Source organism: Bactrocera oleae, chromosome 4 (assembly GCF_042242935.1).
Source record: "Bactrocera oleae isolate idBacOlea1 chromosome 4, idBacOlea1, whole genome shotgun sequence".
NCBI lineage: Eukaryota > Metazoa > Arthropoda > Insecta > Diptera > Tephritidae > Bactrocera > Bactrocera oleae.
Window position 1 is genome coordinate 44,462,381 of NC_091538.1, and position 15,990 is coordinate 44,478,370.

Here is a 15,990-nt window from a genome sequence, read left to right on the forward strand (position 1 = left end):
CTCATGAGATGAGTATTGATGACGAGGAAAGATTCTAGCAAATTTATTATATATTATTTAATTTGTTTGTAGATTATAAGAAAAAAAGCTAATTCAGAATTGTATTTTTGTATGAGTGGTTTACATAAGTATGTACTATATGTCTACCTAAATGAATGAATTAATTTCAAATTACGGTTTTTTTATCATTTTCTTAAAAGATTGGTCGATTATTACTTACAGCTGAAGTTTATTTCAGTAATTTCCTATGAAGCAATTTTCTACTTAAAAATCAGCAGTAGCATTTAAAATAAATTCAACTAATTAATGAAGCGAACAGTGCATGCACGGACAATGAGCGGAAGTACAAAAGACACGTTTTCTACTGTAGCATACTTTTAGGCTGCCTACAAAACCGATATGATAATAACCACATTAAGCTTGTACAGTTTTAGGAGCGTTTTTTTAAACAAATTTTACTAGCATATATATTACATATGCATGGAAGAATATGAACGTTTTCAAAATCATTTTTTATATATTGTACATATGTATATAGAAACATTAACATGGCACATAATAAATTTTTCATTCAAAATTTATATATAATATATAGGTTTGTGCTGTAAACAATGGTAATATCAGTAAACTTCAAATGAACGTTTCCTAGTCAATTGTCATTGCAAATGAATGAAATCGGACTATGAACATGTCCACAAAACCGAAGAAATGACATGCATCGTTTCTACTTTTTGCAAACTATTACAAAACTAATGGGACTTAAATGCCTAATATAACTTGACTCGGAATACTGAACCATATTTTTTATTTATCATAATTACGACGAAGATATCAAATTTTTGGTTATTTGGATAAGCAATATACAGTGTCATGTCATACCGTGAAACACGGAAAACGAGCGCTCACATTTATATTGTTCAACTCTTTTAGGGCTCTTTGATTAAGAAAAGGATAGATGCTTCTCTGCTTATGGGGGATATGGGGTTTTATGGTGCTTCACAGAAAACCTGTACACCGTTAGATTTAAAATTGTATAAAAAGGATTTACTGAAGTCAGCTGCAATGTCTAACGACAAAAATAACCATTGTTGGATACTGCAAGAAGAAAATGATCCGAAACATAGGAGCAGACTCTACTTTAGATTGGCCATCACAGTCACCAGACGCCAATCCAATAGTAAATGTTGGCGATTTATTGAAAGCCAAAATATCAAGAAAGCATTTAATGTAATTATAACATTTCATTCGGCTACTCCAACATACCTGGAGATCGCTTCTTGTAGATTACACGGAAAGTTTAACTGCAAGTTGCCATCAAAGATGTCAGGCTACAATAGATGGGAGATTGGAGCAAGTGTCGAATAACCGTTAGCTGTAACAAAACCATTGTTTTCTATAATTACAATATTTTTCCCAATATCGTAGTATAGATATAGGTAGGTAGCACTTTGGAAAACTAAACCGTTATTTTTTGAACACACTGTATATTGCACTATTTCATGTGGAAACTTAAGATTTTAATGCCCTTTATTGACCTCAATCCGCGTTAGTAAAGCAGGCTGGCAATCTGATAACCATATTAATTTAAGCAATACACATGAGCAACTAATTTTCAACTCCTCCTGAGCTGCAAAAACCAAAACTCGCTAACAAACACAACCAAAAATTCGTACGTGGTTTATGATTACTCATACTCAAACTTTTCCTTATCCTTTGTTGCATATCATGGAATAAGGTATTGGCTTAAGAATAAAATAATAACTGACCTACGATATTGTGGTAGTTGAGACTGATTTTGGGTAAACTTAAACGCTGAGGTCTTCTTTAATTAAAATTTATTTTCAATTCAAGTTATAGATAGGGAAATTACTTATATTATATGTTAAATAATTGTTTTTAAACAAATTAAGCTATACTATATATAGAGCATTTATAAGGCTATTATATAAATTCAATATTTATTATAAAAATAAAGTTAAATTATTATCTTAGTTGAGTGATATGTTGCTACTCGCTTAAAAAACGAATAGGCGTATTAAATATCAAAAATATCTGAAATCTGAAGCTACGTTAACACAATAGAGACAGCGCAATAGAGATTGCTATGCACCTGATAACAAAGATGAAGAAAGAACAATACGATTCGGAAGCCTAGTATGATTGTATACCTTCTTATTTTTTATAGTCTCAGTTGCAATTGAAATAAGGTATGCAAATCAGATACTATACTATATATTATAGCTTTAAATGCAGTTTTTTCAACATCTTTCAAACGAAAGCCATAAAATGCAGTGTCAGAAAATTAGATTAATTCAACTTGCGTCTATGCTTAGTTTTCATATAATAAAATGTATTTGTACCTCAAATTTAGAGTGAATTTTTTTTTTTTTGTTTTTTTTTTGTAAAGAACCCTCACACGTCAGAGTTCTGCTTAATAGTAGCCCAAGTACTTAAAAAAAGCACTAAGATTACCATTACGCAGTTAAACATTTTTATTGACTACTTAAAAATGTATTTATTACCACTCTATTCGGCAATGGAGGAAATAAAATTTGGTTTCCAAAAGAGATGCCCCACAAAATGAGGGCCAAATCAATTGGCACCTTGTTGCCGCAGCCATTAGACGTGAGGTGTGAATTGTTTATAAAACGATTACAAAACTTTTCGTTTTCAAGCGTTGAGTAAGCAAGTAAGCCACACTTCGTAAGCAGCTAATTAAGTAAGGTTGGAAGAAAGAAGTGCACGATGAATACACAGAAGAAAGGAAGAAAACATTTTACTTTTATAACAGCTTAGTTTCACTCTATAAAATGGGATTAGCAGTAGCTGATGCAAAGAGTGGGCTCGAAGAAAGTTTTACAAGCGAAAATTCGAAAGAAATGTAAGCCCAGAGATCTTTCAGCACAATAAATAGCCAAAACGACGCCTGAGCTAAGCACAGTGAACGTTACGCAGCCTTGAAGAAAGCAACATGCAGCACAACCAGAAAATTGCAGTCATTCTCCTTTGCATCGGTGTTTTCACACTAAGCCACGGCGTTGAGGCCAAACCAGCCGACGTGCGTACGACGCGTCAAACGAAAGTACCCAATAGCGGTGGTGCAACACAAGCGGAGGTGAAATCTTTAAGTGAACAGTTACTGAATGAAGGAGCATCGGTCTTGACTCAGCCACAAGGATTGGCTGGTTTCGGTGGAGTTGTCGGCGCCATGCCATACGCACGTTATGGCGGACTCGCTTATGGCGGCAGCGGTTATTCCGGCGCACCAGGTGTTGGTCTTATAGGCCTGCCATTTGGTGGTAGTGCGCCCAGCGCAGCCGCTGGTCCTAATGGTGTCATGCCTGGTGTGAACACATTACAACTAGGAAATCTCGCTGGTTTAAGCTATCCAGTCACAGGCAACTATGTGGGTAACAATTTGCCACCTTACCAATTCAATGGACCTGATATGTTCGGTAACTATATGTTCGGTGGTTTACCTCAATTGCAAAACAATTTCGGACCAATGGTAGCCGGCGCTAATAGTTTGGATAATCTCGTGAATATAGCCAATCTGCAAGGTGTTAACGGCAACGTCAATCAGGTGCCATCACCAACACAATTGCAGCTACAAGGCCAAGCTTCGCAGCCGCTGCCACAGTTAGGTGCAGCATATCCAATCCCGTCGCCAGTTTTCGGACAAATGGGTGGATATGGACAGGGTTTCCAAGGCTTTCAACTGTTGTAGACGAATCGAAGTGCGACGTAGAAAATTAACATTTACTTATATATAATATTTAATTTATTTATGAAGCCTTAGTTTTATTTTCAAACCTTTTATACGCAAAATAATTTATATATAATCAAATATAATATATTTTTTACAAAACAACTCTTTTTCCTATTTACCACACATCAAAACCATATTAGCCACTTTGGTAGCTACCACCACCGCCTACTGGTCTGCCAGCGCTCGCCAACGCGCCGCCTGGTCCGACGCGATAAAGCGTATTCGCTTGCGGACGTCCAGCGCTGCCGGCCACATTTTTGTATACTGCCTGCGGATGATTGGCTGAGTATGCGCCGCTGGGTCCAGCACCAGCAGTGCCTAACGCATTCACCATGAAATCACTGCCCGACGATGGACGTCCGCCATACTTGAAGCCACCAATGCCGCTGTATGGCCTCGTGGCCATGGCGCTACCGGCGGGTGCATAGGCCAGACGCACATTTCCATTGCCGTTGCCACTCACTTTCACATTACCGCTGCCATAGCCATTTCCGCTAGTGCTAAAGCCACCGCCATTAGCGCTGACGCCGCCCTGATTGCTGTTGCTGTAGGCGAGATTAGGTCGATAACCACCTGAGGTGCCATAGCGTCCTGTTTGGCGTATGTAACGTCGATGGAAGACAGCTGAACGCGCTTCTAAAACAAGCAGCAACAGAAATACCAAATAAATAAACTTCATTTTATAGCCGAGAATGTGGTAACAACAAAAAAATATGTTGCAAGTGATTCGAATGTGGACGCAGCGCGTACTGTTGGCCTTGTGGCATGTTGCAAGCGCTTTTATACTCTGCCAAATTCTTCTGCAGCCTAACAGGATTTACCACCGGCGCATCAGTTGACCTACATATGTACTCATAGATACACCAACAACATGTTGCAAGCATGATATTTGCCTGTGGCTTTCTGCACTTCTTGTCTTTCTAGTTTTAGCCAATTTTTTCTCTTTCTTACATAATTCAAAGCCCACATCAAAGCGAATGTCAATGGCAATGCTGAATTTGCTTAACAACAACTGCGACACAATGTTGCGTGTGTTGATTGCATATATTAATGCTTATTGCATGATCTGACGCCTGCTATATACACCCCGCCGAGTTCAGCTCTTATTATTTGCATCTAGCAAAGCAACCAGTTTAAAATTTCACTGTTATTTAACAATTCATTCCATCTTAAACGGGAAAATTCTAACGTTCAGAGCGGAAAACTAGTTTTTAATTTTTTTAATCCAGTGCTTGTTTTTAGAAATGGGTAGCTTAACGTTATTCGCAAAACAAATAATTTTTATGAGCTCTTATTAGCATAACGGCATCAAATCTTTTGATTCTACTACTTCTTTTGGCTTTAGAACTCATGTGTTATACGGTTTTTCATGGAAGCTTGTGAGCGTGAGAAAACACAAATATTTTTCCGTTATATCTGCCACATACTCTGTCCCATCTGATGTCTATTCAAGGTGTCGCCAGAAATGTCATCATTCCTCGAACTATTTAACCTCTTATCATTGGTTCCAACCTGTTTTGTCCTGACGGTTCTACGATTTTAATAAAGCACTTTATGCAGAAAAAAAACAACTCCGAAATCCGTGCTATGGACATCCTCATCTTTTGCACTTTCTGACCTGAAATAAACACAGTAGTATTGTAAGATCCGATATTGCCTTTGTGAACAATTATTGTCACTTACTGATTTTCATACCCTGAACACGGTATATTAAGTTTGTCACGAAGTTTGTAACAATCAGAAATAAACTTGGGTGATCCTATAAAATGTATGCATACGTACCATATATAATTCATTAGCGGTACGCGCTGAGTCGATTTAGCCATGAACGCCTGTTTGTCCGTCCGTCTCTATATACGCGAGTTAGTCCCTCAGTTTTGGAGATATGGATCTGGAATTATTTTACAATGGAGCTTCTTTTCTCACAAAGGAACTGTTCATTTGTCGGAAGCGCGGACATCGGATAACTGTAGCATTAAGCTGTCATATAAACTGGACGATCAAAATCATGTTTTTGTATGAAAAACTTTTTCAATTGACAAGGTATCTTTCAGAAGTCATAAATTATTACTTGAGGCATCTCCCCGATCTCTGAACATATTGATCAGATCGGATCCCCATAGCATATAGCTGCAGCATCAATATAAAGATCTTTTTATATTCTTTGATGCTATAAAAAGTACACCTGTGAAGGCTATTGTAGCTATGTTGAGCTGAAGTTAAAGTTTTTTCTTTTTTTTTATTTATAAATTTGAAAAAACACTTGTCACGAAAAGTTGTGCCGATTAGCATTGGCAAAATAGTTTTCCGGCACTGACTGATATGTAAAGACTTTCACAAAACCCGAAATTAGTGTCTTCGTAGTATATACTTGTATGAACCACTTCACTTATATTCCGTTTTAGTTCATTCGATTCCCTGCCCCTGCCTGAGGTTTCAAATTTGTGGGTGTAAAATTATTGTTAATATCCAAATAATTTTTTGCTAACGTATTCTTCTTAAAATTTAAGTAATTTTGCAGCTTATAATCATTCTATAGTTACTACGTATGTTACTGCTTCTCAAACTCATGCAGAATTTTTTACACAAGTTCTGGTACATCTTATTTCTGTCCTTGACTATATTTTCGATATCATGAGGGAAGGTTTCATCGCTCATTTTGATCGCTCTATTTAGTTTTGTCAGTACCATTGACATGTTTTATATTGTAGGATTATTAGAGATGCAATTTAGTAACCATCCGACACTGATTAGTTTATTAAACGAGTTAGTCCTCAAACTACCATTCGACATCCTTATCACAAATTATGCCAAGATGCCTTGTCACAGTGGATAAGCACATTGTTTTGCTCGCCAAATGTGTTTTTTTCTGCAATTCGGCATTAAATAAGCACAATATTTAAGTCGTAGAAGAACTCTATAACCGTTTCGCCGTACTCCAAGTAGTCAATAAATTCTACACCTTATAAATATCAGAAAACGGTCCTATGCGTTGTTAAGAAAGAAAGTAGACCATATAGAATTCAGGCGGTGCTTTCTAAAGTCGCAAAGTATGTTAATAAGTCACTTAAGGATATATGAAACAAGTGTGTTGCTAATGCAAATTTACAAACTTATATTTTTCATTTCAAAAATATTCGAGCAAACAGATCAAAGCTATAATTTCCTCTACTTTAACCAATGCATAAAATCAGTTGTCTTCAATTTTGTGTTTAATTTTACGTTAAGAGGAAAAGCTCGGTTTGTAGACTATAAAAGACAATATTCTAAAAAAATATGAGAAGCTCTTTCCGTCGGTCGTAAAAGTTATTCCCTGGAACCGATAAATATTAAATCTAAGCGTCAAATCTAAATTTCTAAATTTAAAATCAAACTCATATTTATTTAGAGTTTTTAAATTTTTGTGAGTAAATGTTAAGTTTCAGTGTATGGTTTTTTTCAATGTGTGTCGCCCCTTATTGGCACTAATTTGTTATAAGCAGAATGAGATTATAATTTTTTATATGGTATTTGCCATATATTTTGAAAACGTTTGAATTTTCTTCATTTGCATAAATTTGGACTGCGCCGATTTCACTATGAATGTAACTTAGTTAATAATAATTAATTCGCTCTCTTATTCCCATATACTAATTTCTTAAAAAAATGGTTAATGTTTTTAATTTGATTTGCATATTTTCAATTGCAGATTTTTTAATTCCTTTCTCTACTAAATACTTTTATTAATCCTCCAATTAAATTAGCTCCATGGATACGCTCTGTAATCATTTCTCATGGTATAGAAACAACACGAATAAATAACATCACTATTTTCCTTAAAAACAACCGATTTTTGAGTTTATAAATACTCCTATACCATATATTTTTTTCTCCTATCTTGTATAAGCTGTACCTAAATATTTATTGTTACAGTAAAATTAAATAAAATTTCATTATTGAAATTAATACTGATAACCAAAGGTGTCAAATGAGCTAAAATGCAACTGCGCGGATAGTTTACTTTATGATAAAAGTAACTTTAACAAATCCTCGTTCAATACCAGAACCATTTTTCTCCCGTCAATTTTCAATATAAAGACAATATCTGTGTTGTCGAACGTCGTTTAAAGTCGAGAAATAGAATTATAATCGATTTTCTGATATATTCTTCAAGATATAGCACATGTCTAATGTCTGGCCAACGGATTTTGTTCTGGAGAAACTATTGCCATTATTTGAACGTATAGTTTCTCAGTACGCTCTTTTGAGCAAAGTTACTCTGGCAATTGCAACTTCAAACAGAGAGTTATCATACAGGCATTACGATAAAAATTAGCTTATTGACTGTTCTTAGATATCTAGAACTGATAATTGATTCTGCTTGCCACTAGTCACGTGTTTTAGTTTTACTATTGCAAGATCTTATAATGAAATAATGACATACCTATTTATATATATAGACCGAAAGTGCATCAACTCGCCCAAGAACTGCCAGAATTTCGAAATAATTGGACGATCTTCAGATATAATATTTCTATAACCTGTTTTACTTAACATATATAAATGGTAAATTGTTTGATAATGTAAATATATGTATACACAATGAAAAAGAAAACAAAATTATTATTTTAACTTCCCTTCACTAATAAACTTCCTGAACTAATAAAAGTTACCCTAACAAAACAACGCCCGGTGTGTTTTACGTGAGTACCTGCCGGCGGCGGCCTTACCTCACGGTGCTCCAAAGCACATCGTATCAAAACAATGCGTTGATCAGCGCCCCAAATAATACGAGCTATTTGCAAGTATTTATTTGGTTACCAGTGGCCAGTGTGTAGGGGCACACTGACCATCTTGGTAGGAATGGGTACGGAACCCATTTGCTTGTGCAACTTCTTTTTTTGAACTCAAAATTCATTTCTTCCAGCATTTAGGTTTAAACCACAGCCACCACGCTACTCCCCAAGGGGCCGAACCCAATGAGCAGATTGAACCGAAGTCCAAGGGCATTCTGCTCCCCGTGGTACCAGAGTTGAGTCTCCGCTAAGACTGTGTAGCCGAAGCTACTGCCAGTTGAGCTACCCATTACTGAATGACTGGTGACATTTGTCGCTTGAACTTCAAATGTCTTTTTATTTGCTTTTTCATTTAAAGTGTTTCTAATATCAGTTCAAGCTGAGTATTATAGCACTATTTCTGACATCATTACTATGCTGACATTTCTAGGCAAAATAAAATAACAGTCTTAGTGATTTTGGCTTTTAGTCGCCTCTTACGACATGCATGCCTTACCGCGGGTAAATTCTAACCCCTACCCGCAATTGGGACCCTAACAAAACAATAGCTTTTCGTTAAAATATTCTTTCCCCTTAAGGTACCAACAATTTGTTTCAGTGTAGTTATCACATTCTACGGAACTAACATCGCCACAGAGCGTGCTATAATTCATTAAAGACGTCATATTTCGAACTAACTTGTCTGCCATTTGACACTCATGAGTCTGCTGGCTGGTGACACCGGTTTGCTGAGTTACTAATTGCAGCTAACCGAAACCACTTCAACTGTTTCAGCAACAACCGCTGGTCAGCGAAGCTCATGGAGAACAGTTGGTGATAAAAACGCAATGTAAAGAATTTTCTTTTCTCAGATATGTTAGAAAACAAAAACTACACCTGGTAGCAGTAGATTTATGTAGATTTTGACTCGAGATTTTGACTCGAGTGTTATGGTTGAGCGATGAAACGAATGAATTCGACTACTTATTCTCCTAGGGTATTCATATAAAGTCATAAATATTTTGCTTTACTATAAAATATTATCACAGTTACATGATCTCTTCAACGTACGTCTGCGGCAGGATAAGGATTAGATTGCCGCACTGCTTAAATAACTTAATCCGAATAGGAAAAGTCATAAATCTCCAAACACAACACTGTGTCGCACACAGATGTCGCTCATCGGGTATATTTACGACTATTTGATTATCGAAATGTTCTAACGACGCAATAACTGCGCGCCACGCTCGGGTATAGGCACTTACCTGCCTTAAGGTGCAATAAAATAAGTGTAAGAAAAGAACAGCGCATGCGCACGCGCAGGTAGTTTGAACATGATGAAAGCAAACAGCGCTGTAAAGTAAATATAACAGCAGGGTTTTGGAGAAATCCATAAACATTTATAATCTATTTTCAATACATTTGTAGCCAGTAAGACTGGAATTTTCATTAACTCTCTTGGTACACAGTACATACATACATACAGACCCATTCGTATGTTATCTGTTGTATGAGAATATGTATAAGAATACTGGCCGGCAGTTGGAAATGTAATAGTTTCCTACAAAACCGCAAGGTAAGCGCACGGTTTCTTCAAAACACAGGTTATTCCAAATAGCACAAGATTCAAATTTTTCAAGCAAAAATCAAAAATAAATTAAAAATCGTAAACAATTTGACGTGTGTTCTCGCAAAACTTCTAACGAAATTCGCTGCCAATCGTTTTGCATTAATTAGCGATGTCATATGAATTAAAGTGCACGCTTATGACATTTATTGTTGTGTTTTATTTCAATTACATCACTTCGGCTGAGGCATATCCCTGGCAAGCCGATCATGAACGTTATGACGCCAGCTTGGATCCGGTCATTTGGTCACGCGCCTTCGTCAAAGATAATATACGTCGCCCCCGACAGTTTGCCACATTTCCCGCTGCGGCCGGTGGAAATAATGAAATCCAATTGAATAATCGCTTTTACGAATTCCAACAACACTTCATCGACTCGAATCGCGCAGCAAGCGGTATATTGCGTGATGAAAAGCATCATGCAGAAAGTTCGGGTAATTTTGGCGAACGTCGCAGTGGCGCGTTGGCAGCCGAAAACGATTGGAATGCAATCGCTCATGCGGAGTACAGGTCGAGAAATAACCGCAAGTCGAGTTTAAATCGCTCAAAAATGCAATTCAGAAGAAAACGTAATCACATACGCTAAATAATTAACCTAATAGATAGTGTTTCTGTATGAGTTGTGTTGTAGTGATAATTAAATTTTTGTGTTAATTAAGTGGTAGTTAGTTTGTTATAAGAATAATTCTAATATCGAAAATTATAATTATTTATTGTTGAAACTTAATTATAAAATTTAAACTTAACTTAAGTATATTTTTTTGATAAATTGATTAGAAAATATATACCAATTTTGTTAATTTAAACAATTTTAGTCAATTAAATTACGACTTTACTTCATAAAATGTATATACTTATTACATTTTGACTCTTACTGTTTATTTTTATAATTTATTTAGGAGGTTATTTTATGAAGCATTTTTTCGCACATGTAGGTAGAGCATTAGGTTATAAATTACTTGAATTGTAGCTTTTAATATTTAATTCTATATATGTCCAGAAGCTAATAGGTGTACATACATTGATTCTAATGGCAATGCAAGTTTTTGGACTGACATTACAACATGACATTCCACTCATATCCAATATTTATTTCATCATTGAATATAGTAAGCCTCGAAATAACGGAAAACCAATAAAAAAACGTTAACTTCGGATGCACCAATATTGTAATATCCAGGTGTAACATGTACATTTTTTATAGCATAAAAGGATTAGAAAATTCCTTTATTTTGATTTTGATCGTTCAGTTTGTACGGCAGCTATATGCTATGTTATAGTCATCCGATCTGAGTAGTTTCATCGAATATTACACCATACTTAGACAACCCTGTCAAATTATTAGGGGAAAAGGACCTGTACAATATCTCAGATCGATATCTCTAAAACGAGGGACTACTTCGTGTATATACAGAGAGGCGCACAGAAGGTCAAATTGACTCAGCTCGTCATCATTGGCCATTTAAATATATTTTTTTATAGATACACCGACGAAGGTTTTTCTTCGTGTTATAAATATCGAGACAAATATAATCTACCTTTTTCATGGTATAAAAATTAATGATATAGTTAGTTAAAATTCACGTTAAAATAAAGTTATTGCATATCATATTCTACCTCAGAAATTCATTTATTTGTGAGTAATACCGTTAAGGTTCTGTCCAATTTTTTATACACACATCGTCACCGTTTACATAAACGCTGAATAATTTTGGTTTAAATATTTGGAGATAATTCAGATATCACTTTGTTCACTGCTTTCATTGAAAAACATGTACAAAATCTTTTTCGAGCGCACTACATTCACACATACGTATGTAACGGGTGATCCAAGTAGAGGTACTTTTTAAATAGCCTTTTCTGTGTTTCGCGCGCTTCGCTCAACTTATGGACAACATACACCCTCTACTGAGCGCACTATTCGCAACACCGTCATCCATCTTGAGACCCAGCTTTCATTATTGAATAATATTCGACCGATTTGATCACGTCCAGCACGTATTGAAGAAAATATTGCGGCCGTTGCTGAGGGTCTACTCGAAGACCGTGGAGAGTCAATTCGGCGCCGTTCGCAGCAATTCGGACTGACGTATGGAACAACTTGATGCATTTTACGTCGATATCTTAATTTGAAGGCGTATAAAATACAGCTGTGCAAGAACTAAAGCCGATCAATCTTCCCACGCGACATAGCTTCGCTCTCTGGGCTCTTAAAAAGTTACAAAATGGTTCACAGGTTACAACCCTAGTTTCTATTATGTAGTTCCATTATGTTTCACCCTGCGCTATAGTTCCGTTCTCTAATATAATTAAAGTACATATCTTATAAACAAAATACCCCAGACTTTTAACAATTATCAATAAAGTAAGTCTGCCTAACGGATAATGTTAGTAACAATGTTTTTACAGTAAGCTTCCATGTTGATCCATTCAACAATTGAGCAACTTAATTTGATTTGCAAGATTCAAATAACCTTCTTATGAACTTCCGTACTTCCTTCTTTTTTGTGTTTTTTTTTTTAATCCTATTAGCTCATTTTTGTTTACAATGTATGACCCAGACTTCAATAAAGATATCGAGATAGAACCCAGCACAAATATTTTTAAAGGAGGGTGACAGCGTTTACTTGCATTTCACCTTATCTTCGGTTGACTTTATGCCCTTGTTTTATTTTGATATGATGTGATGTACGACCAAATATGCATAAAACCGATCAAAATATTATTCTAGATTCCACATGCTGAATGAAATAGAAATAAACTTAACACCATAGATAGATCGGCAAGATATACCTATTTCTAGAAACGATTTATGACAATGTTTTTTTTTACCTTTCACTGGTCCTTATATACAATACACAATATATTGGCTTCGAACAGTCCATTTGATTTCAATGGTAATAAGTGAGATATTTCAATGGAACTAATTAGTCAAGGTAGTAATAACGATTATTAATTTCAAATGCAATATTTTTCTAAGAAATTTGCAGACAGATGAAAATATTACAAACATTTTGCGACAAATTCATACATATTGCGACAAATGTTGCTGCGTGTTTTTGCAGATCTGTGTATAAAAATAAAATATTTGAAACGCAATTATTGCGTTGCGAATTCCGCAAATAAGTAAACTTCATCAATAAAACATATTCGAGCAAGGTCACGTGTACTTCATCAACCAATAACTATTTAAAAGTTCTGTGTGCACATGTGCCCATTCAAACGAAAAATCTCAGGGAGCGGTAATTTATTACAAAGAGAAATAATGTTATTGAATATGCGTGGCTAGCAAAGTAAATAAGTTGCCACTAAATAAAATGAACTTCACCTGAAAATCACAATAAAACGCTGAATAACAGTTTGATAATCGCGTTAACCATCGAGAAACTCGCCATAAATATAGCAACAATAAATACGCTAGCACGATTGTGAAATGAGCAGTAAATAAATGATATCGAAACACACTCAAAAACTAAGCGCCATTTGCACTCAATTCGATCAGCAACTCAAACGCTGAGCCGATTGAGCAATTCTGGGTCTATTGCCAACACCCTGGAAACGGGCGTATCTGATCAATGAGCGGCGGACTGGGAATTTTTAAGTAGCTACAGTGATAGTTTTATTTGCTGCGTCAATGAATGAGCATTTTTGCTGCCTGTGTGTCCGCAAATATTTAATTTGGTAATTATCGCGCGAGTTTGGCCGCAACACACGTGGTGCCACGACTCGCTACGACAGCCAGCAACATGGATTTCATCGATAAAAATGCTTGCAGCGTTTGACAGTTCGGCTGCTATGCAAATAGGCACAGCATATTTACCATATATTGTATATCTACTTAAGTACTTATGTATTATGTTTGAGTACTTCTGCCGGTAGGTAGTATTTGCCGGGAAATGATCTAGGAAAGTAATTGATCAGAAATTACGGCGGCTGCGAACAGCTAAAGTGCCATATAAAAGCCGTCACGCACTTTCTGAGCAACAAAACTGCATACGACACAAGTGATACAGGGTCTTGAGCGCGCGCAACCAACCCGAACTCATAAAACTTAGTGAAATAATATTATATAACACAAAAGCAAACGCTTTGGAAAAAACTACAAAATGAAATCAGTAACAATTTGCGCGCTTCTTGTGGTCTATTTCGCCAGTTTCGCCTGTCAAACCCATGCTGCGCCTCTGGCTGTGGTGGAAGTGCCCATTGTGGAGGTGGCTGATGTAGCTGAAGCGGCGCCCCTAAGCCTACTGGATATTGAAAATGCCGGTCAATCTGTGATGGATGTCACGGATAGCGATGGAAAGGCGCGTTCTACGCGCGGTTTGGGTTTGCTTCTTGGTGGTGGTCATGGCTTAGGTGGTAATTTATTCGGTGGTTGGGGTGGACTCGGCGGACTTGGTGGCTTGAAGGGCTTCGGCGGTCTTGGTGATTTTGGCGGCCTCGGCGGTTTGAAGGGCCTCGGCGGTGGTTTTGGTGGCGGCTTTAAACCATTCTTCGGAAAAATGTGGTAAAAGGCGTGTATGAGAAGACAGCAATGACTTCAGCTGAAATTGTTTTGAGTGCAAACTTCTTATTTAGTATCCAAGTGAAACCCGACTTACATATGTATGTAATTAGTAATAAGTAAAATAATTTTTGTATGTATATATGTATATAAAATATACTGTTTTAAAATGTTATAAAAATAGAAATTTTCATCTTAATGGGTATGATAATAATGTCGAACGGTATGATTTAGACGTATGGATCTGATTTCATATTAGAACACAATCTAGTTTTAATAATGGGTCTATCAAATGGAAATCAAATATTTTTGCATTATATTGAAGGCTTCATTTGACATAGTTGGAATTATCCTATTTAAGTAATGTACATATAAACCCTCGTCCGTATTGGAAAACAAATTGGGACAGTCGATTTTCATAAGCTTTTTTTGAGGAGAATTTTTCACCAGAAAAATCATTGGTCAACATGAAGAGATATATACAGAGTAATCAATTGATATCCACACTATAAGGTGGATGCATAATAACATCCCAAAAAAGCAGCCGGAGCTTTGGCGAGTCACTATCGATGTATGTGGTCTGGAGTTATCCTGATGGAACACAATTCCTCTTCTATTGAAAAAGCTGGCCAACAGCACAAATTTTAATTAATAGTTTCCTTGTGGGGGAATGTTTGTAGTGAGCTCGCTTCAGAAATAGGTCGATTTTTTTGAGATTCGCAGATAATAATTTGCTCCATGATGTTTATTTGTGTTAACTCGTGTGTCACACATATCGAGCTTATTTTTATATCCAGCCTTATTAAATTGATACCAAACGATTTTTTGTGCAAAGTTTAGCTTCTGAACAATTGAAACTCTGCGACGATTTTCATTATTTTAAATATGACATACCATATTAGATATTTGCTAAAACAATACTGAGTCGAGCAATCACAAAACTGTCTGAGAATATTTTTTATTACAAATGTTTATATTTCTAAATCCATATCCCAATCGCACTTATAGAACACGAGACAACAATTACTAATGCATATATTAAAAAAATATTCATTTTCTTTTTAGTAGAGCCAATATATGTATAATTAATAGGTTATTCAATTGGCAAGCATGATCAATTTAACGGTTTGCCGAACTAGTTTAGGGAACTAATTTGGTGACTAACCAGTGTATTTTACAATACTTCGAAGTATTCCTACATAGAGTTCTCTTCTAAATGGCAAAAGATAAAAGGTGAATTTATTCATCTGCTAAAATTGTTAAGAAATATGCTAGAAAGCAGGCTCGCGGTTAGAAAGCTAAATTATTACATAGCGAATATTTTTTATGTAGTGAT

General features: G+C 35.9%; 4 protein-coding genes across 4 annotated transcripts; 3 read left to right on the forward strand and 1 right to left on the reverse strand.

Moving 5' to 3' along the window:
- Positions 1–2,971: 2,971 nt before the first annotated feature.
- On the forward strand, positions 2,972–3,727 carry LOC106623963 (uncharacterized). Its single transcript, XM_014243617.2, has one exon. It carries the CDS (start codon positions 2,972–2,974, stop codon positions 3,725–3,727), a length of 756 nt encoding a protein of 251 aa, XP_014099092.2.
- Positions 3,728–3,905: 178 nt separating this feature from the next.
- LOC138857059 (uncharacterized) lies at positions 3,906–4,448 on the reverse strand. The gene has a single exon (XM_070108472.1). It carries the CDS (start codon positions 4,446–4,448, stop codon positions 3,906–3,908), a length of 543 nt encoding a protein of 180 aa, XP_069964573.1.
- Positions 4,449–10,091: 5,643 nt separating this feature from the next.
- On the forward strand, positions 10,092–11,688 carry LOC106624523 (uncharacterized). Its single transcript, XM_014244264.3, has one exon. It carries the CDS (start codon positions 10,263–10,265, stop codon positions 10,734–10,736), a length of 474 nt encoding a protein of 157 aa, XP_014099739.2. The 5' UTR covers positions 10,092–10,262; the 3' UTR covers positions 10,737–11,688.
- A 2,568-nt stretch (positions 11,689–14,256) lies between these two features.
- Positions 14,257–14,661, forward strand: LOC106623973 (uncharacterized). The gene has a single exon (XM_014243629.2). It carries the CDS (start codon positions 14,257–14,259, stop codon positions 14,659–14,661), a length of 405 nt encoding a protein of 134 aa, XP_014099104.2.
- Positions 14,662–15,990: the final 1,329 nt, after the last annotated feature.